The sequence below is a fragment of the Lepidochelys kempii genome, chromosome 3 (genome assembly GCF_965140265.1).
Source record: "Lepidochelys kempii isolate rLepKem1 chromosome 3, rLepKem1.hap2, whole genome shotgun sequence".
Taxonomy (NCBI): domain Eukaryota; kingdom Metazoa; phylum Chordata; order Testudines; family Cheloniidae; genus Lepidochelys; species Lepidochelys kempii.
This window is the reverse complement of record NC_133258.1, coordinates 114,705,668-114,732,279: the sequence shown is the minus strand read 5'-3', so window position 1 is coordinate 114,732,279 and position 26,612 is coordinate 114,705,668. Positions and strand designations below refer to the sequence as shown.

Sequence of the window (26,612 nt, the reverse complement as noted above, 5' to 3'; positions counted from 1 at the left end):
AGCAGAATACGGACCCTGGACTTCAGAAAAGCAGATTTTGACAACCTCAGGGAACTGATGGGCAGGATCCCTTGGGAGAATCACATGCGGGAAAAGGAGTCCAGGAGAGCTGGCTGTATTTTAAAGAATCCTTATTGAGGTTACAGGGACAAATCATCCCGATGTGTAGAAAGAATAGTAAATATGACAGGCGATCATCTTGGCTTAACAGTGCTGATCTTAAACACAAAAAAGAAGCTTATAAGAAGTGGAAGATTGGACAAATGACCAGGGAAGAGTATAAAAATATTGCTCGGGCATGCAGGAGTGAAATCAGGAAGGTCAAATCACACTTGGAGTTGCAGCTAGCAAGAGATGTTAAGAGTAACAAGAAGGGTTTCTTCAGGTATGTTAGCAACAAGAAGAAAGTCAAGGAAAGTGGGGGCCCCTTACTGAATGAGGGAGGCAACCTAGTCACAGAGGATGTGGAAAAAGCTAACGTACTCAATGCTTTTTTTGCTACTGTCTTCACGAACAAGGTCAGCTCCCAGCCTGCTGCACTGGGCAGCACGGCATGGGGAGGAGGTGACCAGCCCTCTGTGGAGAAAGAAGTGGTTCAGGACTATTTAGAAAAGCTGGACAAGCACAAGTCCATGGGGCCGGATGCGCTGCATCCGAGAGTGCTAAAGGAGTTGGCGGATGTGATTGCAGAGCCATTGGCCATTATCTTTGAAAACTCATGGCGATCAGGGGAGGTCGCGGACGACTGGAAAAAGGCGAATGTAGTGCCCAACTTTAAAAAAGGGAAGAAGGAGGATCCTGGGAACTACAGGCCAGTCAGCCTCACCTCGGTCCCTGGAAAAATCATGGAGCAGGTCCTCAAGGAATCAATTCTGAAGCACTTAGAGGAGAGGAAAGTGATCAGGAACAGTCAGCATGGATTCACCAAGGGTAAGTCATGCTTGACTAATCTAATTGCCTTCTATGATGTGACAATTGGCTCTGTGGATGAGGGGAAAGCAGTGGACGTGTTGTTCCTTGACTTTAGCAAAGCTTTTGACACGGTCTCCCACAGTATTCTTGCCAGCAAGTTAAAAAAGTATGGGCTGGATGAATGGACGCTAGGGTTGATAGAAAGCTGGCTAGACTGTCGGGCTCAAAGGGTAGTGATCAATGGCTCCATGTCTAGTTGGCAGCCGGTATCAAGCAGAGTGCCCCAAGGGTCGGTCCTGGGGCCAGTTTTGTTCAATATCTTCATTAATGATCTGGAGGATGGCGTGGATTGCACCCTCAGCAAATTTGCAGATTACCCTAAACTGGGAGGAGAGGTAGGGATAGGATAGAGAGGGACCTAGACAAATTAGAGGATTGGGCCAAAAGAAATCTGATGAGGTTCAACAGGGACAAGTTCAGAGTCCTGCATTTAGGACGGAAGAATCCCATGCACCGCTACAGAGTAGGGACTAAATGGCGAGGCAGCAGTTCTGCAGAAAAGGACCTAGGGGTTGCAGTGGACAAGAAGCTGGTTATGAATCAACAGCGTGCCCTTGTTGCCAAGAAGGCCAATGGCATTTTGGGATGTATAAGTAGGGGCATAGCGAGCAGATCGAGGGACGTGATCGTTCCCCTCTATTCGACATTGGTGAGGCCTCATCTGGAGTACTGTGTCCAGTTTTGGGCCCCACACTACAAGAAGGATGTGGAAAAATTGGAAAACGTCCAGCGGAGGACAACAAAAATGATTAGGGGACTGGAACACATGACTTATGAGGAGAGGCTGAGGGAACTGGGATTGTTTAGTCTGCGGAAGAGAAGAATGAGGGAGGATTTGATAGCTGCTTTCAACTACCTGAAAGGGGGTTCCAAAGAGGATGAATCTAGACTGTTCTCAGTGGTACCAGATGACAGAATGAGGAGTAATGATTTCAAGTTGCAGTGGGGGAGGTTTAGGTTGGATATTAGGAAAAACATTTTCACTAGGAGAGTGGTGAAACACTGGAATGCATTACCTAGGGAGGTGGTGGAATCTCCTTCATTAGAAGTTTTTAAGGTCAGGCTTGACAAAGCCCTGGCTGGGATGATTTAGTTGGGGATTGGTCCTGCTTCGAGCAGGGGGTTGGACTAGATGACCTCCTGAAGTCCCTTCCAACCCTGATGTTCTATGATTCTATGATCACTTTTCACTATATCCTTCATCGTCACAATCAAGTCCACCTACCCAGTTAGTCTTTTCCTTTCCAAACAGACCTAACTTTTAGCTTGTAATTCCTGCCAATCCTCTGATTATTTTTGATGTGCTTCTCTGGAATTTTTCTAACATTATTGTGTCTTTTCTGAAACAAGCATAACCTAAAAACAATAGTCCAGGTGAATAAAATCAATTACTTCTGGCATTTTCAGTGTTTCTCTTCTGACGATAAGTCCTGCCCAGTCTGCTGTTGTCATTATAAGATGTTGTTGGACATCATTCTCCACTGTTTATTTAATAACAAGCCTACTTCAAAGTTGTTTAATATGCTCAAAAGAAAGTCACACAGCAATCAAAATGTTATTTTTACCTTCCAGCACTGCAGATAGCATTTAAATTCACTCTCTCTTCCACTTGTCTCTTCATTATGGTGAGTTGATCTTGAACCTAAATGTGATAAATAACTGTTTACCATGGTTAAGAACAGCAGTTATCTCAAGACAATTATGAAAATACTGGTATTTCAGGTTTTATAACAACTTCTTACATCTTCTTGTAAAGACTTGATTAAGGGATGAAGTAAAAAGAAAAAAATTGGTGAAATGGGTCCCCCTGCTGCTTTGTTTCAACAGTTTTGTGAAATAAATACTGTGAAAAAGCTGAAAAATTTATTATTTGTAATTACTTTGAGATCAACATGTTTTATATGCTTTAAAAAACAAATATGGAAATAGAGTTCAGATCTTGCTGCCAGCAGACAAAGGGTCAGAGGAATGAAATGCAGCAAAAGCAAGTTACTGTGCAGAAAATCACCGCTTGCTCACATGCAGTTTCACTTGTTTTCTTTGTTTTATCTATTGGTTGGTGGACAACAGTATAAGGCTTTGTAGAATAAATTAGTATTAATGAGAGATTTGTAAATGGAGGAGAGACCGCAAAGGTGATGGACACTCTAACAATGCCAATATTCTATTCTAATATCCTCTTTGTTTCATGCCTTCTATGTCTTGCATTACACTGAACAGATATATACTTATGAATATATAGTTGGCTTATGCACAGTATAAATTTTAAGAGTCCAGTCCCACATCTCTCTCTACTCCACCAGCTCTGATCAGTCACAATTATTACATATACTTTTGCAATACCTGTAAAAGTAATTTTAAGTATGTTCTTCATTTAGAAGTCACCTAGTTACAGATCATTTTTATATTTATTTTTTTGCTATCAATTCTAAACTATTAAAAATTCATGCTACTGAAAACAGTTTAACAGGTTGAAAGCTGTATTTACTAAAATGGCAACAGACTTCAGAATGTTGAAAAACAAAAATTCTAAGCAGAGCAACAAAACAATTTAGTGCAATACAAAAATCACATTCCACTGTTAACAAAAGTCAGTGAATAGCTGAGTATCACCTATTAATGGCTGTTTTTCCTACTGAATAAAGTATTGTTAAAATGATGGACTTTTATATTAACTACACTTTTTGCTATTGCTTTAGCAGGCAATTGGTTTCATTTCCAAGCAATATCCTTGAGCCTCACCTTTAACTTCACATCAAAGCCATCATACCACAGTTTCAAAGGAATGAGTTGAAAGAATGATAAAGAAACGCAATGAAGAAAAGCCTTGGATAACACAAGTAAATTCCTAGCACACTGAAGATACTCCCTTTTGCAACATTTAATAAGAAAAATTTTTGTCCTTGAATTTGTAAAGATAAGTTTTAATGATCAGTCAGACTTTATTTAAATCGTTGAACCAAATATCTCTACTGCTTTGTAGTATATGAAGTAATGCAGCTGTTAAAATTGACAAAATGATGAGGTGAAACTAAAAACTGAAACAAAAAGGGAACTTGTAGTTGCATTTTGAAGTATTAAAATTAATGTCACTAATCCTCCACAGAAACAAGCAATTAAATAAAAAGCTATCTTTTTTTCTCCTCTGAAATGTCTGAAAACTGGCTAACAGATCAATAGGACAGCTTTGAGGCAGTTAGAAATTAGCCATTCTGTCTTGGAAACATCAGGATGAAGGCACTAGACTAGAATTTCTTGAACTTGAAGAAACTATGCCCAAACTTTTCCAAAATTCATGCCCCATCTCAAACACATTAATTGCAATTAAAACTGCACAGACCCTCCTCCCTTCTAATTTTGCTGGTGTTAAAATCAAGGATTAGCTTTTTTCCCAAGTTTGTAAATCCTCTGTCACTGACTTCAAGAGCATCTTCACTGGAGATTTTTTTATTTATTTTTTTTATTCCTGATGTATGTATCAATCTGGAGGCTTCCAGTGGGGAAAAAAATGAAATAATTCTCCAAAAGTATATTTTAAAACTGGAGATAAAAGTGAACTGAGTCTAGAAATGCTGGTTTAGCAGTATCTAGAAGCAGGGATGGATTCGAAAAGAGGCAAAGAAATTCTACACACAAAAATATGAACCTTGGAACTGCCAAGGATCTGTAGAAAGTCTTTGCAGATCCTCTTATGCGATGGAACACAGGCTGAGAACCACTACATCAGGGAGTCACTAGAACAGGTAAGGTTTCTATCAGCTCTTAGGTGAGCTGGATTGCATGTTCTTGTCTAAGGCTTTGTCTACATTGCTAAACAAGGGTGTGTTTTGCCACATGATAATTAATACGCATTAGCAACCCCACTGTAAAATCCCAGAGGAGAGAGGACATTGTAGTTTTACCATGAGATAAACTAGGCAAGGTCAATCATCTGCAAGGAGTATAATGTTAGTAGTGTGTACAGAAGATCTTCAGTCTATCTCACCTCCTTTCTGTAGGAAATCATCTACATGGATGCATTTGCTGTTACACCTCTTAAACCCACAGATCTTCCAGAGACTAAAAAAAGCCACTCCTTGAAATATGTGGCATAGGTGGGAGCACACATCATAAGAGTCAGGATGGAGAATGGTTTTCAGAAATGGCACAGGCAATAAAGGGGTAACAGGTCTTCAACTGAGAGTGAGTATACTCATCCTGACTAGAGTAAGGGTTAAAACCTAGGTGTCACAGCTGCATACAGCAAATATAGAAACGTATTTGAAAGGAACATAAAATTACAATGAACTGCAGGTTGACGCCTTTTTTAATTTTGGGAGGTTATTTAAATTTGTGGGGTTATTTAAATATTTTAAGTAAATATCATGTGACAAAAGGTGCTGGATTAGTAAAGGATTAGTTAAAATGGGGATGAGGAGGTTGGGATGCTCATTGGGACCCTACAGTGAGGCTGAGGACCTGCATGCAGCAGAGGCCAGAGTCAGCCAGAAGTTCTGCTGCTCAGCTCTGGCCTTTGGTTCTGCTCCCCAGCCCAATTTGTGCCTCCCTCCAAGGAGAAGCAGCTGCTTGCTCTGGTGCACCACCTGTGACTCAGACTACGTTTACACTATGGAGACTCTACGGGCATAGCTATGGGCACAGTCCTGTGGCGGAGGCACAGCTTTTCCATCACTGTAGGTAGGAACGCACCACCTAACACCTGTTGGGGGGGGGGGGAGAGACACAGCAATTGGGAGCAAGCCTGGGGTGCTAGAGTGCACTGATCAGCAGCCGGGCACTTGGCTACCTTCAGGTCCCCAGGCCCCTGCAGTCAAAGCCCAGCTCCCTAGCCCCAGCGATGGCTCCCTAAAGCCCTTTCCCACCTCTTGTTCTCTGCACTCCTGGTGCTCTTTAGGAAGGTTTCTTCTGACTCACAGTATGACTCCGCAACTGTGCATAAACTCCTCGTTCTGGCACAGGGAGGGGGGCACCCTGGAACTAGGCGGCCAAGCTCCCAGGAGGGGTGCCTGCCAACGCGGCTCTGCAGCGGGCTAGGGCCAGGGAACTAGACTGGAGACCGGCTGCTCAGTCCATCCCCACCCCCACACACACATGCAGCCTGCCTAGGAAGCGTCCCCCTGGCCAGCCTTAGGACCCCACGGAGCAGTGAGATCTCGGAGACAGGGGACGCTGAGCGCAGAGAAGAGCAAGGTGCTGGCCCCAGGCAGCGCAGCGTGATAGGAACAGGAGGCGGCGGGACGCTGCGTCCAAGCCCGGCTCTGCCCCGCAGCCAGTGCAAAGCGGGCAGGGACGCGGCTCCGTACCTCCGCGGCGGGGGGGTCGGGCAGCAGCGCCGCGTTGCTGGTCACGTCAATGAGCCGGGAGCAGGCGGCCCCTGCGCGCGACCTGCTGTCGCTGCTGCTGCTCATGGTCCCCGGGGATCTGCTCCGGCCCGTTCCATTCGAACCCGCCCCGCCGCTCTGTCCTCGCGCCCCCAGCCAGCAGCGCCGAACCTCACCCACGCCGCGGTCGCCATGGCGACGCGTACACTGAGGAGGCCGAGCTTCCGCCGCTGTCGCGAGAAGTGTCCAAATCGCGCTGCCCTGTCCGCGTGGCCGAGGCGGGGCTCCCCGCGGGCCGCGCGGCCTCAGGCGCGTGCTGGCCGCGCTCTGGGTCCCGCGGCGGGCAGCGGAGCAGCTGCAGCTCCCGCACCAGGCGCCCCCCAGCTGCTCTGCGCACCGCAGCCGCCCGAGGGGGCGCTGGTCGCTGGGTGCTCCTGCCCCACCTGGCGCCGCCGCTGCCGTAGTGCAGAGCCGGCCTCAGCCGCGCCCCCCTGCCAGTGGCCGGGCCAGGCGGGGGGACGACTGGCCGGAGATGTGAAGCGGGGCAGGCTGGAGCAGGGGTTCTCGCAACAAATGTTTTGGTGGCCACCGTGACAGATTTCCCTAAAAGACTTAATTAACTTTAGGAAAAACAAATTAATGTGCACGTATACATGTCAGATCATGGTAATGTGTTTCTGTAGGGGTCTCAGAGTAGCAGCCGTGTTAGTCTGTGTAACCCTTCTGCCCGTCAGAGTTGGCAGCAACAAGGGCCGGGTTCAATATCTAGGGGTTCCATTCCAATAACACAATGCAAACTGGCTCGAGCCCCCACCCAGTGACCTGGGACAAATATATACCACCCCCGCTGGGCGCCTCCAAGAGGCAATACTTCCCCTCTCGCAAGCACATAGTCTGAGTGTAGCAAAAGTCTTTTAATAACAGAGAGAAACAATGTGGCATTATGTTGGGGAAACACCACCAACCGGATTCATAACACAACCCATGAGCAAAAACAACCCACCCCAGGCAAATTGGGGCATGCCCTTTTCCCTTTGGTTCTTGAGTCCAGCAACCCCAAAAGTCCAATGCCCCAAAAGTCTCTGTCCCTGGTCAGGGCAGCCCCAGAGTTCGAAAGTTTATCGGCGGAGCTTTACCTCCCAACCTGGGTGGAAATGGGACGGGGGTAAGAGGCACCTTACGTGATCTGAAGCTGACCGCCCCATAGCTCCATAGCGGCGCTCCGCTCCGCTCCGCCAGCCGCCCCACAAAACTCCTTCGCGCAGCTGCACTCCGCTCCACCAGCCGCCCCACGAACTCCTTCACTCAGCTGCGCTCCGCTCCGCCAGCCGCCCCACGAACTCCTTCGCTCAGCTCCACGGCCCACAAGCAGCTCCTGCCATCCACACACTGCTCCGTGTCGAACTGCTTCGCCAGCCGGCCCGCAAACTGCTCCACAATATATCTTCAGGCTCCCCCACTACTTAACACAACACTCAGTGATTTCAGCGCTTAGGTGAATTCAGCTTATAATAGGGGAGCCCCAGTGCTGGTGCACTGTCAGCCCAAAGTGAGCTCAGCAGCCTGTAACTAGACTTCTAATGAAATCAAAATTAGCTCTGATATTCCACAGTGGAGAGAGGAGGAAGTGCAATTAGCATGTAAGGCCCTCACCAAGGGGCCCATGCCACCAAGTATTAATACTTGTCCCCAGCCTCTCTCCATTCACACAGTTTTGGAACCCATGACCCTTGCCTAGCGAGTGCTACTTAGATGATGGTGAATCCCTCCATCGTAACAAAAGGCCACGTACAGTTCCAAGCACAGTTCCCATAATCAGGGTAATAACAATTTATTCTTCCTGCCCCAATAACAGAGACACTGGGGATCCCACAGCAGCCAAAGTGACCATTTGGGCAGCTATGGTCTCATTCTAGGCGTGGTGGGTGTGCCTATGCAAATGAGATCGGCCCCTGAAATTCTTTTCCACAACTTGCCACACCTCACCACCAGATGTCAGGGTGGAGCTCATCCTGACACTGCTTACATCTGTATTCCCAAAAAGAAAAGGAGGACTTGTGGCACCTTAGAGACTAACCGATTTATTTGAGCATGAGCTTTCGGGAGCTACAGCTCACTTCACACTCAGTAATAAAAGTAATGTACTCTAGTCTTTAGGGGCCTAAGCAGAATAGAAACAGAAGGCGCTTTGTATGTTCTTGTCTTTTTTCCTTATTGTTTCTTTTGCTTTGTTTGGGTTTATTTATTTAAGGCTTGCTAACTAGTAAGTCTACTGTGAAAAGCGATATTAACAAACATACAAATACTACTTTTCATGGCAGACTTGCTCCCTCCTGGCAAGACCTGGGAAAAATTAAGTTCTGGATGGGAAAGTGTTACAGAAGCAGTGGGGCATTAGGGGAGGCAGCAGGGGCCAGGGGCAATTGGGGAGGGTGAGCTCAAAGCCACAGCCCACCACCTAACAGCCAGGGAATGGAGCCCAAAGCCCTGTGGGTGTAGCCTGCCGCACAGCACCCCAGGGTTGAAGTCCAATCCCACCATCCCTGAGAAGGTGGGGAACAGACGGTGGCTGGCTGCTCCTCCAGCTTTTCTGTCACCCAACCACTGCTTGGCCCCTTCCCCCCATCACCTCTGTGGCCCCAAGAAAAGGCCCCTCATGGCCACATTTGAGAAACATGGAACTAGACAATCTGATGGTTGCTTTTTTGGCCTCAGGTGCCCTTGATCCGTAAACACGGCTTTCATGGAATATCAGGGTTGGAAGGGATGTCAGGACGTCACCTAGTCCAACCCCCTGCTCAAAGCAGGACCAATCCCCAATTTTTGCCCCAGATCCCTAAATGGTCCTCTCAAGGATTGAACTGACAACTTTGGGTTTAGTAGGCCAATGCTCAAACCACTGAGCTATCCCTCTTGTCTCAGGTCATACAAGACAACTGTGTTGCCAACTCCTCTGTATCGGGAGCTGTGCAATGGTGGTGATTCACAAGGCCCCGCTTTAGGTTCATGGCCTAAAGAAGAGCTCTGTGTAAGTAAGAGAGCTCGTCTCTCTTACCAACAGAAGTTGACCCAATGAAAGATATTACCTCACCCATCTTGTCTCTCATGAAAATCCCAGCTTTCATTTAAATACATGAAAAAGGATGGTTGTAGCTCAGGAAAGAGAAGACAGACATACCCAGATGCAAGCATTAAACCCCACTCTGATCAGTGATTCAAACTGAGCGCTATCAACCACCACCATCTCTGGTTTCTTGACATTATCCAAATGATACACTCCTTTGTTTGGGTGTCTTTCGGGTCCCAAGTGGAAAAAGTGGCTTATAGTATGGTTGTATAGTTCATCTCTGTCTACACTGGAACAGGGAAAATTAGGTTATACTGTGGCAAGAACTGCTTTTTATCATGGTTTTGGCTGGCTACAGAACTGACATCGGAGTGCTATAGAGCCAGCAATAGCAAAGCTCTATTTTTACCAGGGACCCTGACAGCTCCTGAGGTTAGCAAGTTAAAACAATGTGTGTGTAGGAGATGATTCATAATAAAAATAGCAATTTATATTCTTATTGAGAAGCCACTCAAATTATATTTATACTTTAGGCCTATATAATCTGAACATTCAATCAACATGGAAACAGTAAACAGTAGTGTTTTGCTAGCAGTATCTACGTTGACTGGATATAGACTACAAGTCCTTTTACTGCACAAGTAAATTAGACCACTGTAATGTGCTTTATGGTTCCACGTCTCTTGTTTAGGGACCAGATCAACTCCCATTTAGATGAAAGAAAAGACAATCATTTACTTTAGCAGGAATTGGATTCAGATTTCAGAGATTTGCCCTGTGGAATTTAACATTTAGCATACTGTGATAAATGCAGACAAGGTTTCCCAATCCTAAGTAAAATTTTGGGTTGTTTAAAGTTAAGTTAGACTTGCAGGACATATGACACAAAATTAGGGCTTCACAGAAAATTCAGGATAGATGCCAACAGTTAAGGTAAAATTTAAAAAAGATTATGCTCCTCTACAGACATACTTTCTTCCCTATTGGCAAGTGCATTGTGAAATTTATGGTCCCCGTCATTTATCAGTTTTATATTGCAGCTGTGACTCCTACAACATGAAAAAAGTTGCCATGCAAGAGTGCCATCCTAGCCTTTTCTTAAAATTAACCCATGAGTTTGGGAGAGCAGTGCTTCAATTATTGTTCAGCTAACAGGGCTCTTCAGTGAAGTCACCACAAGCTAGTGTCCTGTAGTAGGGCACTGTGGAAGTAATGTCAGGATGGAGAAAAGGTGGTTATTCACCTATAGCAGGGGTGGGCAAACTACGTTTTAATCCGGCCCTCGAGTTCCTGCCAGGGAGTAGGGTCTGGGGCTTGCGCCGCTCTGCTCTGTGTGGCTCCTGGAAGCAACGGCATGTCCCCCCTCTGGCTCCTACGCTCAGAGGCAGTCAAGGGGCTCCGCACGCTGCCCCCATCCCAGGCGCCACCCCTGCAGCTCCTATTGGCTGGGAACCATGACCAATGGGAGCTGCAGGGGCAGCACCTGCAGACGGGGTAGGGCACAGAGCTGTCTGGCCGCGCCTCTGCGTAGGAGCCAGATTGGGGACATGCCACTGCTTCCAAGAGCTCCTTGAGGTAAGCACCACCAGGAGCCTGCACCGCTGACCCCTTTCCATGCACCAACGCCCTGCCCCAGCCCTGATCCCCCTCCCACCCTCTGAACCTGTCGGTCCCAGCCCAGAGCACCCTCTTGAACCTCCAACCCCTTATCCCCACCCCTCGCCCCCTGCACTCCACCCTCCAATTTTGTGAGCATTCATGGCCCGGCATATAATTTCCATACCCAGATGTGGCCCTCGGGCCAAAAAGTTTGCCCACCCCTGACCTATAGTAATTCCTGTTCTCCAGCTACATTGCCCCCTATGCAACTGATTCTCCACATTGGAGTCCAGCTGGAAACAGAGTTCCTGAAGGTAAAAAAAAATCGCGGGACTGTTAGTGGGTGTGGGATTGACTATGCTCTCCATCTCAATAACGTTGGAATTGAGGAATCTATTTCATCTTTAAAATGGTTTTTGGTTGTGTATCAAGGAACAGGACTCCTACAGCATGGCTCTGTGCGGTCAATACAGTTGGAAACAAGAGTTACTGTAGGTATCTCTTCTTCTGGATAACATGATGCCAACACTCCTGTAGGTAAGTCCTAAGTAGCATCACTCAACTGCAACCAGGAATACCAAAGCTTTCTCCTCTTTTAACCACAAGCCCTGACAGATCCTGGGCTTAAAAAGTAAAAGAAAAATGAAAGGCCCTTAATAAAACCAACAGTGGTTTTATAGCAAAGTGGTGTCCCTACGGCATGCCCCCTCATGCTGGATGTGGCATTGTTGCAGCTGTGTCAGTTTCCCTCTTGTGTTCTTCAGCCTATTTCAGCTGTAGTCAACCCTGCAGTCAAGACAATTCAAGAGTCTGCCCCTTTCTGGGTCACAGAGTCCCTTAACACATCCAACATAAATATAAAGACAACTAAGTCTTCAGCCCCAGCAAAGTCCAGTTGGTCACCCCCCTCCTTCATAGGTGAGCCTCAGTTAGGATACAATATCCTCACATAGGTACTCAGGCTCTAGGGTTGCCAGCCCTCCAGGATTGTCCTTGAGTCTCCAGGAATTAATCTTTAATTGAAGATTGTCATGTGATGAAATCTCCAGGAATACGTCCAACAAAAATTGGCAACCCTATCAGGCTCCTCTATCTCACTCCATCCCATGGTCTAGGGCTAGCACAGTTCTCCACCTTCGCAGGGTTTCAGAAAGGCCATTGTTCCCCAGGTTTCAGGCATTCCTCTGGAGCAGACTGCCAGCTTCTCTACCCATCCAGCCTTCTTAGGGTGTGTCTATATTTCAGATGGGATGTGTGATTCCCAGCTTTCATAGACGTACCCATGCTAGCTATGCTCAAGCTTGTGCCTAAAAATAGCAGGAGTCCACAGACGCACAGCCGGCTCCTCAATCTATCTGCCTGAGTACAATCTCACCTGACGCCCTTGGTATTTATGCCACGGTAAGGAACATAGCGGCGAACACCCTCTGTGACGTGACAAAGAAGCGGATCGGCAGAGCCCCCTGCAACCAAGACATTGCCACCTTCCTGAGCAGCTCCCTGGATGGCGAATTCGGACAGGAAAGGAGCGACATCGCTTTACTGTGGTCCCGCACTCACAGTGCCACGCGTCGCCTGGGGAAGCGCATGGGCTGCCACTGGGAGTGGTGCGAGGAGAGCCAGGAGCTGGGAGTCCTGGTTCCGCAAATCAGGTCCAACGACAACACCATCATCTCCCTGAGCGCCAGGGGCATGCTGGAGCAGACCCTGAAGGTAGCCATCCATTCACTGTACGTGGGAACCCTGAAGCGTAAACCGGACCAGGGTAAAGCTTTTGAGCTGACCAGCAAGTGGGATGCCAGCAACCACTTCCTCGCAGGGGGTAGGTTCACCTGTTTCACCAACTGGCAGTTCATCCACTGTGCCGGGCTCAACTGTTTCCCGCTCAACGGAGCCGTCTGCCACAGGAACCGAGACAAGCATTGCAGGAAGTGTGGCTACTCCAGCAAGACCTTGCCCCATGTCCTGTGCAGCTGCAAGCCCCACTCTAGAGCCTGGCAGCTGCACCAGAACACCATCCAGAAGTGCCTGGTAAAAGCCATCGCACTGCACCTGGGGGAGGTCGCCATGAACTGCACCATCCCTGGTACCGACAGCCAGCTTCGACCTGACATGGTCGTCACTGAGAAGGCCCAGAAAAAGATCAACCTCATCAATGTCACGGTCTCCTTTGAGAACAGGACCCCGGCCTTTCCCAAAGCCCAAGCTCATAAGCTGGAAAAGTACACACCCCTGGCCGACACCCTGAGAGCAAAGAGCTACGAGGTGCAGATGGACGCCCTGATCGTCGGAGAACTGGGCGCCTGGGGCCCCTGCAACAACCATGTGCTGCGGACCTGTGGGATCGGTCAACACTACGCACGGCTCATGCGGCGCCTCATGGTCTCAGACACCATCCAATGGTCCAGGGACATCTACATCGAACACATCACCGGCCACTGACAGTACCAGGAGGCGTGAGCTGGAACAACATCATGCATCAACTACAAGAAAGGGCTTGAGAGACTTTTTCCATTGGACCATATGAACTGGAACCATAAACTCAGTGAACAAACCCCCAACCTGAAGCAAATACTCACCAGCAACCACACACCACACAATAAAAACACTAACCCAGGAACCTATCCTTGCAACAAAGCCCGTTGCCAATTGTGTCCACATATCTATTCAGGGACACCATCATAGGGCCTTATCACATCAGCCACACCATCAGAAGCTCGTTCACCTGCACATCTACCAGTGTGATATATGCCATCATGTGCCAGCAATGCCCCCCTTCCATGTACATTGGCCAAACTGGACAGTCTCTATGTAAAAGAATAAATGGACACAAATCAGACGTCAAGAATTATAACATTCAAAAACCAGTCAGAGAACACTTCAATCTCTCTGGTCACTCGATTACAGACCTAAAAGTCACAATTCTTCAACAAAAAAACTTCAAAAACAGATACCAACAAGAGACTGCTGAATTGGAATTAATTTGCGAACTGGACACCATTAAATTAGGCTTGAATAAAGACTGGGAGTGGATGTCTCATTACACAAAGTAAAACTATTTCCCCATGTCTATTTTCCGCCCCCTACTGTCCCTCACATGTTCTTGTCAACTGCTGGAAATGGCCCACCTTGATTATCACTACAAAAGGTTTTTTGTGTTTTTTTGTTGTTGTTTTTTTCTGTCCTGCTAGTAATAACTCACCTTACCTGATCACTCTCATTACAGTGTGTATGGTAACACCCATTGTTTCATGTTCTCTGTGTATATAAAATCTCCCCACTGTATTTTCCACTGCATGCATCCAATGAAGTGAGCTGTAGCTCACAAAAGCTTATGCTCAAATTAATTTGTTAGTCTCTAAGGTACCACAAGTACTCCTTTTCTTTTGCGGATACAGACTAACATGGCTGCTACTCTGAAACCTGTCGCTGAACATTAAATCTCACTAAATGAGGGTAAATACATCCTCATCATCATATCCACTCATTATACTCCACACCTGAACATAGCCATTATATGAACAACATACCCTCATGTCTCAATGTCTGTACTTTGACCTGTTAACCTTTTAACCCCAATTGGGGATATTGCAGATTAAGTATTCCTTACGCCATCCAATCCTAAACCAAACTTCGCACCCCTTGATAATCTGTACATTATTCCCTGATAACCAGAAACTTCTACGCTTAAACTCTGTACCGTTTGCTTTTTATTTTAACATCATTTTAATAAAATTCTTAAATCTGAACTCAGTCCCTCCTTCCCCGACAGCAGTGGAGTGGTACCTCTGGAAACAAAACTCATTTAATAGGTGTGACACTGATAGCTAGGGGGCCCAGCTCACAACCTCAAAGAACTGTTAAGAGTATCAACTCACTTGTGCAGATGGGAAGCAAAAGAATGCCAAGAGGCATTATAGTGGGGTCAAGCCACATCTGCTGGAATAGTTCAAAGTAATGTTACCACTATTGTCTTCATGTATCTGTAACTTGTTGATTTGCATTGTGTATATATACCCCTATGCTTAATTAGCCCTAGATCAGTGATATATGTTAGCATTGAGATGAGAATTTGCTTGATATGTGAACTTCCTGAAAACCAAATGAATGTTAACTGTATTGCTTTAAATTATCTATTTCTATTGTAATGAGTAGTTGGCAATTGTATTATATCATTGTAACCAAATTACTTGTGTATGTATAGGAAATAGAATGTTAATTTCAAAGCAAGTAGTCCTTGATGTGGTGACCCAAGGCCAAAGACTCAGTATGCTAACTTCAAAGCAACAATGCAAGCCCTGTCTGCATTGGCTACCCATCAGAGCCTATGCTGGGATGAAGGTGCCTGTCAGCTTGCCTTCCTGTGAACAAGACCTATAAAATACTGGAGCCTTTGAGCAATTTTTATCTGATTCATCTCAGTGCTATCAGCAGGTGTTCCAGATAACAGACAGAGGTTCCCCAAAGCCATTTTTAGGAACCCGTGGGGAACTTATGAAGAGACTCTAAGAGACTGGCAGACTACTACACCTCTGTTATCATTCGGACAATAAACCCTGATCCAACTGTAATGTATTTTATCTGCTTTAGCCTCTCGATAACTCTCATTTCTTTTCTTAGCTAATAAATCTTTAGTTTTAGTTTACTAAAGGAATTAGATACAGCATTGTTTTTGGTAAGGTCCTGAGTGACTTGAGGTAAATGATCAATCCTTCAGAGTTGGAAGAACCTAATGTATGTGATTTTGGTTTTAATAACCTTTTATATCGCAAAGTCCAGTTTATCTGGATGGTAAAGAGAAGCTAGAGAGCATAAGTGGATTGTTTGTGACTCCATGGGAAAACTAATATAGTGATCCAGGAGTACACTATCGTTACACGCTTGGTGAAATCTAATGATAGAATATACCACCAGTCTGGGGTGTCTGCTCTGGTTTCTAACAGTCTGATCTGCATTTGGCACACTCTGCTGTGAGCCACTCCAGGCACTGTGACAATAGGATTACACTAATTTTTGAACTCTATTACAAAAGATCAAAATATGAAATATTATCCAAAGGAAAATAGACTTTGGAGGGTGAAGATGGGGGAAAAGATAAAACTAGTTACAGGATATCAGAAATTAAAAACATTAAAAACCAAAATCTCATGCATGGGGATGTGAAGATAGCTGCATCTGTCTTCAAAACCTGTTTATATTTGTACTTTCTAAAATAAGAGACTACATAAATGATCATAGACATATCAGAGTTTCTCCAACAATTCCAGTGAGACTGTATGGTTCAGTGGACAGAGCCCTGGCCTGGGAGTCAGAAGACTTGAGTTCTAGCCTGGCTCAGTGTGACAGTCTGTGCCACTATGTTCACTACTTTTACAAGACTATGATAAATTTTGTGCAAAGAGTGCCCTGTGAGATATCATTTGAAAACTCATAATCTGCTGAACATTATTGTCCTGGTAAAATATGTGTTATCAACATAATAGGTAAAATTATAAGATTCTACTGTATCACATTGTTGTTACATGATTCAAGTTTAAGAAAAGATGGCCCAAACTAATTTATCAGAAACAAAGGACAGACCAACACCCAGCCTGGTGTTAAAAGACTATCATCCATTTAAGCAGCCACTCTCCAGCAGGGGAAGGCATAAATAAGAAATTTACATTTCATCACAGGGACAGTTCAAACCTTACATTCACAAGAAACTACTTGTCACCTGCACTCCAGCTGGGGGTAATCCTCAAATTGGGGAGAGGGGTATAAGAATGAGAATGAGTGGCCTCCAAATCACCTCTCTCTCTCCTTCACCCCCCCCCCCGTCTCTACTCATGGCAGCTACAATTCTCAAAAGACAAAGAAAGCACCATTGAACTGTGGTAGGGGTGGTCCAGGCGGGAAGGCTTTTCAGCCAGTACAGACAGCTGTAAGCATATGGTGAAACAAAATCTTTTTGCTTTTCAGTTAACTTATCTTGTTAAATTACATATTAGCTTGTGCTTTTTTCCTTTTTATTTGCTTTGTAATCAAGTCTGACTTTTATGCATCATTACTTGTAATCACTTAAAAATCTAGCTTTCTGTAGTTAATAAACTTATCTTATTGTTTTATCTTAACCAATGTGTTTGAATTAAAGTATGTGGGAAACTCCATTTTGGATAACAAGGCCTGTGCATATTATTTTCCTTTGATGAAATGATGGACTTTCTATGAGCTTGTACTGTTCAGGAGGGTACTGAGCAATACAAAATGGACATCTCTGGGGGGACAAAGCTGGGACTAGGAATTTGTGGTTGTCACCATTTATGTAATTCATGATTGACTGGTCAGAACATTCATGTAATTTAGCTGGGAGTGATTTTACATGCTAGGGACTGTGCATGAGCTGGCCAGGAGTGGCTGTTCTGACAGCAAAGCAGTGAAAAGGCACCCCAGGCTAGAAAGTTAAAGGGACACAGCTGTTCAACCGTCCAGATTGTACTGTGGGGCATGTTACACTCAGTCATTCATTTATTATTCAGGTCACTTTACTTTCTGTGCCCCAACTTCCTCTTCTGTAAAACAGACAATTATACTGATTCACCTGTGTGAAGTGCTAGAAGATCTGCAGGTTATGAGTGCTAAGAATTATTACTATAGAGGAGTGTGAGAACAGCCATCAGAAAATTTGAGTCCCCAAAGTAATACAAGTTTTGAAAGTAAAAACACTTACAGCTTAAAGGGATTAAAAACATAAAGCTCAGTTGGATCAGCATTCTTTGGTGCTGCTGGAAAAATAGAGGAAGAATGTGTATGTTAGTACTCAAAAATTCATTGGTTCAAAAAGCATCAAGAAAGCTTATTCTACCATAAGTGGAATTTCTGCTGGTGTTTATTTTTGTACTCTGTGTTGGAATAAAATTCTTTTTGGGATCACTCACTCTGTAACATTAAAGAACTAATGTATGTTGTTTGTGAGTTTAAGCATATTTCATTTGACAGTGATAAAATAGTCTAGCTAACGCCATTATCAGTAGAGAAAGCATATATACCAAACCTGTCTTCACTTATAAAAGTATACTAAAAACACTGAACTGGTACAGAATCTAAATTGAAGATGTAAATATACACAAAATTGATACTAGAGCTGGTGTTTTATTCCTTGCAAAAAAATTGAAGGAAAATTAAAACTTTGTCAAATTTTCCATAATTTTTTTTATGTTTTAGGGGAAAACATCATAGTTTCAATGGTCATATATTAGGTTGTCAACAACTGGAAAAAATGTTTGGTTTACAGATAGTCATTGAATACTCACAAAACTTAAAAGAAAATGGAAATTCTCCCATGACAATGTCCATGCAGTTATAAAGGCATTTTTTTGGCAAAGTATATCTGACCAACTCTAGCTGATAGATTTTCTCTTCCCTTTCCCCTACTACAGCAATTTTCTTTCTTAGATAAAGGAACAAAACCAAATTCAGTATGATTAGGCACCAGGTGTGTTAGTCCTATCTGGCTAAGCCAAAAGAAGGAAAACAAATATGTATTTAATCAAAATATTTCACGTATATGTTTATTATTTATCTCCCACAAAAACCTCTTTTCAAACTTGTGCAGTTGTTTCAGAAGTCTATACCATCTAGAGGCAAAGCAAACTGATATCTGTGACCTCAAACAAATTTAGAACAAATGAAAGAGTTCAGAGAAACATGTTTTAAAAGAAAGTTCCTTTCCTTATTTAGCCGTTTTAAAAAATAACCCATGGATTTAAAAAGAGGAGCAATGGATGAAGGATATTAGGGAACTCACTGGAGAAGAATCCAACTTCTATCTCAAGCTACACGAGGAAAAAGTTAGGTTTAACTGAGATCATCTGAGACAATTAGACTTCTAGGTCATTTTCACCAGAAATTGACTTTCAGCTCATAAAAGTCAATTGGTAAGCCTTTCTCAAATCAAGAACACTTTGCTGAAGTCTAAAATAAACCTATAATCCCTTTTCTGAAATTTAGAAAGCTTTCCATTTGGACAAGGTCCCAGCTCCCATTGGATGAACAATTAGTTTGGCTTTTGTTTTTATTATTTTTTTTAATTATTACATAATGCTGGGGGGCGTGTGGGATTTGCATGACCTCTTTTAGACATCATTTTGACTTCTTTGAAAAGCATGCCAACTTCCTTCTAAAGGGGAACTATAATTCTTACTAATAAAAAGAGAGAGTCCAAAACCTTTGTTCCTCCAATGTACCACTTTTGCTTCTTTAAGTTGATTGCCAGAAGTTTTGACAGGATGTTACAAACAGATTAGAAAAGTTTTTGCTGACTACTAAAAATTCAGACAGTGTGGATTTATTACAAATTGGAGTTCTACCAGCAACGTATACGGAGACTTGTTTATGGAAATCTTATTTACTTTTTCCAGAAACACAATAAAAATATATTCATCTCATTAGATTTTATCTTTCAGATTATCACATTTTTGGCCTCAACTATAACATGCCATTATTTACAGGCTGACTCTCTGGCAATAAATTGAGTTTGGTCACACTTCCCTTGAACAGAAGGGGCCACAGCAAATTCACCAGAGGACCAGGTTTGCTTTTCAGTATGGTCACTAAGCTGCTAGCTGAGGCCTGCTCTACACCTAAAACTTAGATCAACTTGTTAAGGGTATGTCTATACTATGAAATTAGGTCGATTTTATAGAAGTCGATTTTTAGAAATCAATTTTATACAGTCGATTGCGTATGTCCCCACTAAGCGCATTAAGTCAGGGGAGTGTGTCCTCACTACTGTGGCTAGCATCTGTGCACTGTGGGTCGCTATCCCACAGTTCCCGCAGTCTCCGCTGCCCATTGGCATTCTGGTTAAGCGCCCAATGCCTGATGGGGCAAAAACATTGTCACGGGTGGTTTTGGGTACATGTCGTCAGTTGCCCCTCCCTCCATAAAAGCAACGGCAGACAATCATTTCGTGCCTTTTTTCCTGGGTTACCCATGCAGACGCCATACCACGGCAAGCTTGGAGCCCACTCAGCTCACCGTCACTGCTGCTGTTGTGAGCATTGTAAACACCTCACGCATTATCCTGGATTATACGCAGAACCGGGACGCCAGCACGAGGAGGATTTTGATGAGGACATGGACACAGATGTTCCTGAAAGCACAGGCTGTGGCAATTGGGACATCATGGTGGCAGTGGGGCTGGTTGATACAGTGCAACGCCGATCCTGGGCCAGGCAAACAAGCACAGACTGGTGGGACCGCATAGTGTTGTAGGTATGGGATGATTCACAGTGGCTGTGAAACTTTTGCATGCATAAGGCCACTTTCCTGGAACTCTGTGAGTTGCTTTCCCCCACCCTGAAGCGCAGGAATACCAAGATGATAGCTGCCCTGACAGTTGAGAAGCGAGTGGAGATAGCCCTGTGGAAGCTTGCAACACCTGACTGCTAGCCGTCAGTCGGGAATCAATTTGGAGTGGGCAAATCTACTGTGGGGGTTGCTGTGATCCAAATATCCAATGCAATCATTGACGTTCTGTTATCCAGGGTAGTGACTCTGGGAAATGTGCAGGTCATAGTGGAGGGCTTTGCTGCAATGGGGTTCCCTAACTGTGGTGGGGCGATAGACGGAACGCATATCCCCATCTTAGCACCGGACCACCTTGCCAACCAGTACATAAACCGTAAGGGGTACTTCTCAGTGGTGCTGCAAGCACTGGTATATCACAAGGGACGTTTCACCAACATCAGTGTGTGATAGCCGGGAAAGGTGCATGACGCTCGCATATTTGGGAACTCCAGGCTGTTCGAGCAGCTGCAAGAAGGGACTTATTCCCAGGCCAGAAGATTACCGTTGGGGATGTTGAAATGCCAATAGTTATCCTTGGGGACCCAGCCTACCCCTTGCTCCCATGGCTCATGAAGCCATACACAGGCAGCCTGGACAGTAGTAAGGAGCAGTTCAACTATAGGCTGAGCAAGTGCAGAATGGTGGTAGAATGTGTCTTTGGACGTTTAAAAGCTTGCTGGCACTGTTTGCCGACTAAGTCAGACCTCAGCGCAATCAACATTCCCATTGTTATTGCTGCTTGCTGTGTGCTCCATAATATCTGTGAGAGTAAGGGGGAAGACATTTATGGTGGGGTAGAAAGTTGAGGCAAATCGCCTGGCATCCAATTTTGAGTAGCCAGACACCAGGGCGATTGGAAGAGCACAGCTAGGTGTGCTGCGCATCAGAGAGGCTTTGAAAACCAGTTTCATGACTGGCCAGGCTACAGTGTGACAGTTGTGTGTGTCTTTCTCCTTGATACAAACCCACCCCCTTTGTTGATTTTAATTCCCTGTAAGCCAGCCACCCTCTCCCCTTTGAAATAAAGTAACTATTGTTTTGAAACCATGCATTCTTTCTTTATTAATTAAAAAAAATGAGATAACGGACAAGGTGGGGTGGGGAAGGAGGGAAGGACAAGACCACATTGTTTATTGTAGTTACACTAACAATTAAACTGTTTGAATGACAGCTTTCTGTTGCTTGGGCCATCCTCTGGAGTGGAGTCGCTGGGTACCCGGAGCCTCCCCCCACGTGTTCTTGGGCATCTGGGTGAGGCGGATATGGAACTTGGGGAGGAGGGCATGTGGTTATACATTGGATGCAGCAGGGGTCTGTGCTCTTGTTGGCTTTCCTGCAGCTCCAACAGAGGCTTCATCATCTCTGTTTGCTCCCGCAACAGACACTTCATCATGTCTGTTTGCTCCCCCATCAGCCTCAGCATCACGTCCTGCCTCCGCTCTTTGCACTCACTTAATTCTTTCCTGGCCTCTGCCACTGAATGCCTCCATGCATTAAGCTGTGTCCTATCAGTGCGGGAGGACTGCATGAGCTTGGCAAACATGTCATCGCGAGTGCGTTCTTTTCGCCTTCTAATCTGCGATAACCTAAAGGACAGAGATGATAGGAGGAGTGTAGAAACATTTGCCCCTGGGGGAGATAAAAAGGGAGAGTAAAATTTAAGATGATACATTTCTGAGAACAAAAGGGATACTCTTTCACAGTGAATCAAGCAATTCACAGCAGACAGCACATGTGCTTTAGGTACAAGGTCGCATTTTGCCTTTTATATTGAGCGCCTGCCGGTATGGTGACACATCACACACACACGGCTGGGCAACAGAATTCGGTTTCCAGGCAGCCATGGTAAGCCTTTTGTTACGCAGGGTTGGCTTCTTACGCCTTCACAAAATGTGGGAATGTTTTCAAACTGCAGCGCCCTCCTTTCCCAGAGCAAGCAATGGGTTGGGTTTCACATTTAAAAGGCGGGGCTGTGGTTTTCGGGTGGATGTGCAGCACACACCTTCCCCCCACCCCTCGTGTGGCTATTCTCTGGGATGATCCCTTCTCCCCTCCCCCCACCACGTGGCTGTTCTCCGGGATGATACCTTCACCCCTCCCCACCCCACTGCATGGCTATTCTCTGGGATGATCCCTTTTAGCCAAGCGCAAACAGCCCAGCATGAACGGGGTCCTTTTACTGTTCCCTTACAAAAATTCCCCTATTTTAACCAGGTGACGATGAATGGTATCACTCTACTGAGGCTAACACAGAAACATATAGACCGAATGTTGCTTGAATGCGACCAAAACCCAGGACCATTCGCTGCCATGCTTTGTGCTGCAATGATTCCAGAATACTTGCTACTGGCTTGGAGTGGTAAAGTGTCCTACCGTGGAGGACGAAATAAGGTAGCCCTCCCCAGAAACCCTCTGCAAAGGCTTTCAGAGTACCTCCAGGAGAGCTTCATGGAGATGCCCCTGGCAGATTCCCGCTCCATCCCCAGACACGTTAACAGACTTTTCTGGTGCTGTACTGGCTGAAAATGCATCCCAATTCTTCAGGGCAAATCAAACATTAAACACTATTGCTTTTAAACCCTGTGCTGTAGTTACACATGTGCACTCACCAGAGGTGCCTTCTCCGGCTTCAGGGTCGGGGATCCCGCCTTGGGAGGGTATTGGCTCCAAGGTGATGAAAAGGTCCTGGCTGCCGGGGAGAACGGATTCACCATTTGCCTGCTGCGTATTCTCCTCCTCCTCCTCCTCTTCCTCATCCACAAAATCCTCCTCCCTGTTGCAAGACTCCCCCCTTGCAGGTGTCCATGGACAGTGGTGGGATAGTGGTACAGTCCCCCCCTAGAATGCCATACAGCTCATCATAGAAGCGGCATGTCTGGGGCTGTGACCCGGAGAGACTGTTTGCCTCCCTTGTCTTTTGGTAGGCTTGCCTGAGCTCCTTAACTTTCAGACGGCACTGCTGTGTGTCCCTGTTGTAGCCTCTCTCCAACATGCCCTGTGAGATTTTGGCATATATATTTGCATTTCTTCTTTTTGATTGGAGTCCGGCCTGCACAGATGCTTCTCCCCATACAACAATCAGATCCAGTGTCTCCCTTTCGGTCCATGCTGGAGCTCATTTGCGATTCTGGAGGGACTGCATGGTCACCTGTGCCGCTGAGTGCTGCTGAGTTCACCACGCTGACCAAACAGGAAATGAAATTCAAAAGGTCCGGGGCTTTTCCTGTGTACCTGGCTAGTGCATCGGAGTTCAAAGTGCTGTCCAGAGCCGTCACAATGGAGCACTCTGCAATAGCTCCTGGAGGCCAATACCGTCGATTTGCATCCGCACCACCCCAAATTCAACCCAGCAAGGTCGATCTTAGCGCTACTCCCCTCATTGGGGAGGAGTACAGAAGTCGATTTTAAGAGCCCTTTAGGTCGACGGCACGGGATTGGTTGTGTGGACACAGTCATTTTTAAATCGACCTAATGCAGCTAAATTCGACCACCCGCATAGTGTAGACCAGAGATATGTTGCTCAGAGGTGTGAAAAAAAAATCACACTCAGAAACTTTATTAAGCTGACCTGAGCACCAGTGAAGACATTGCTAGATTGACGGAAGAAAGCTACAGCCTCTTTTAGACATGGATTTACTTGAGGGACTGGATTTACTACAGCAACAGAAACCCCCCTTCTGTTGCTGTAGTGTCTATTCTATAGTGATGTAGCTGCAAAGCTGCATCTGTACCACTGTAGTGCTTGTAGTGTAGACATACCCTGGGCTGACATTCTCAGAATAAAATGTTTTTTGACTGGGATTTAAACCTGAAGACTTCTAAGCACTTAGTAAATATACAACTGAAGTCAATAATGTCAAATGGGATCCATCATCCCAAGACAAAACAGATACCTGAAACAGCAATTGAAAAAATAAATAAATTTTTATTTATCAGTAATACCTGTGTCCTCTTCAATAATAGTTACTACAAATCCATACACATTAAAAAAAAATGAAAAAGCTTTAGTTTTCCCTGGAAAGAGGCCACTGATGTGCTCTATCTCTTGGGGAAGAGCATTCTAAAGATGCAAGACTTGCATGGTATGTCTACACTGCATATAAACCCAGGTCCATGTGACCCACACTTTCAAACCCATTCTTTCCAAGTTCACCTTTGAGCATCCACACTGCAGTGCTATACACTCCAGATACCTGTGCCAGCACATTCATACTGTGGTATACACGTGTCAGACACTATGGCTTCTGGGGGCGTATCCCAAGGTTCTTAGCACCCTTTCTAGCTGTAGGTGCTCTAGGGCTTGCTTCATGGTGTATTGTGGGAGAACCAGTCTCTCTATCCCACAGCACTTGACCAGAAGTGCCCTTAGCTAGCCAACACATCCCAGCTGAGACATTTCAGATCTGCATACTCCTTGTCACCAGAGACAGGCCATGAATCCAGCACTGATGGAAAACAATTTCCTACTCCTCGTTTCATCCTATATCCCAATTCAGGCAGAGATTCTATGAGATGCTGGTGGACATTCAGTGCTAGTATCTACAAAGCGTACTACTACTATGCAGGCCCTGGTTGACCACAGAGGTTGTTTCATGGACACCAACTGGCAGGATGCATGATGCCAGGGATTTTGGAGTTCAGGACTTTACCTTCATGGACAAGCAGGAACCTTATTCCCTCCAACTGAGATTGTTGTAAATGGAGTTTCTGTCTCCACTGTTACTGGGGGGACTCGCATATTCCCTTCTGCCATGGCTCATGAAATCATACCCTGTCTTCAGAGATAAAAGAAAGTTCAGTTGTACACTCAATAGCTGTAGGACAGTGGCAGAATGAACTTTTGGCAGGTTGAAGTCACGATGGAGCTGCCTTCGGATGTCAGTGTTGCCAATGCTGTCTTCATTATCATGGCCTCCAATGCATTGCAAAAAGTCTGCAAGAAGAAAGGAAAATAATTTTGCCAGATGTGGATTCAAGACACTGGTGAATTGAGGCCATGGTACATGCAACCAGAGAGTGCACCTATCGTTATGAGGCTGGGATCCCCATGTGCAAGGGAAACCAGGGCTGTCTTGTGCACCCACATAATGGGTTTGCAGGATGCTATGGATGAGGAAGAATGAAGTAGCATAGTTATCCCACACTTAAATCATCCCACATATATCCCATGATTTTGGGGCCAATGCAGCTTATGAATTTAATAAAACCCATTCATGAGTTCCATATAAAGCTTATGTACTGCTCACATGGAGTTTGATATTTTGAATGTAATAGATTGTTCAAGTAACCTTGAGACTTGTTCTTGTTTACACGTTTCAAATAGAAGTGTTTGGTTTGCATTTAAATAACAACTAAAAAATCTTATAGGCAGACTGCCTGCCAGCAAGTGGCAAAAGACAGCAAAACTAAAAAAAACTGCAGAATAAACAACCAAAGCAACAAAAATGCCACACTATATATGGTGCCACTATTACATCTCACTGCTGGTGGGACTGCATGTCCCCTGTGCGCCTGTTTTCCTTGCCCCTTCTGGAGCATTTTCCAGGTCTTGGTTGCACAGTGGTGGACAGTTGCACAGGGCACATTGAATTGTTCCATAAGCTGTTCATTGCTTGGGTTACGGCCAGCCAACCCCAGAATTATCCATTGGCTGCATAGCCTGCAAGACACGGTAGCGTGGACGGGACTCCTCCGCGTGGGGATCTTGGACAGTAGCTGCAGCTGGCAGTGGAGCTGGTAGTGGGCCTGATGCCTGGTGGCCAAGAGAGTGAGTCAACGTCTCAAAAAGGTCCTTCTGCCACGCTCTGTCCCCCTCCCTCAAACTCTGGTCAGGCTCCAGGAACTGCCAGGCCATTCTCTCCTCATGATGGGTTGCCTCATTCTCCTTCTGCAACCTCATCTCCTCTCTCTCGCTCTCGCTCTCTCTCTCAGGAACTCCATCTGTTTGTCTGCCTTGGTCAAAATGTCTTGCAGCAGTTCATCAGGGATCGCTCAGTGGTTTGACCATTGGCCTGCTAAACCCAGGGATGAGAGTTCAATCCTTGAGGGGGCCATTTAGGGATCTGGGGCAAAAATTGGGGATTGGTCCTGCTTCGAGCAGGGGGTTGGACTAGATGACCTCCTAAGGTCCCTTCCAATCCTAACCTTCTATGAATCATGGATTCTCTTCCTTCTCCCACGTAGGTTGAGTGTCTGCTTCTCCAGGTTCCTGCTTCCTTGCTTCTGCTTGGTAGAGGTGGAAGGGCCTGCCAATGAAAATGAGAGAGCACATTACGGGCTGACCATGACGGGGTGGGGGAATTCTACCTTTTTGGGGGGAGAGT

General features: G+C 45.5%; 1 protein-coding gene across 1 annotated transcript in view; it reads right to left on the bottom strand.

Moving 5' to 3' along the window:
• Window positions 1-6,502, bottom strand: part of CCDC170 (coiled-coil domain containing 170) — an 80,470-nt gene extending 73,968 nt beyond the window's left edge. The window contains 3 exon segments of the mRNA XM_073337669.1: window positions 2,538-2,614; window positions 6,276-6,454; window positions 6,457-6,502. Coding sequence (XP_073193770.1) covers window positions 2,538-2,614; window positions 6,276-6,454; window positions 6,457-6,487 — 287 coding nt within the window. The 5' untranslated portion in view covers window positions 6,488-6,502.
• Window positions 6,503-26,612: the final 20,110 nt, after the last annotated feature.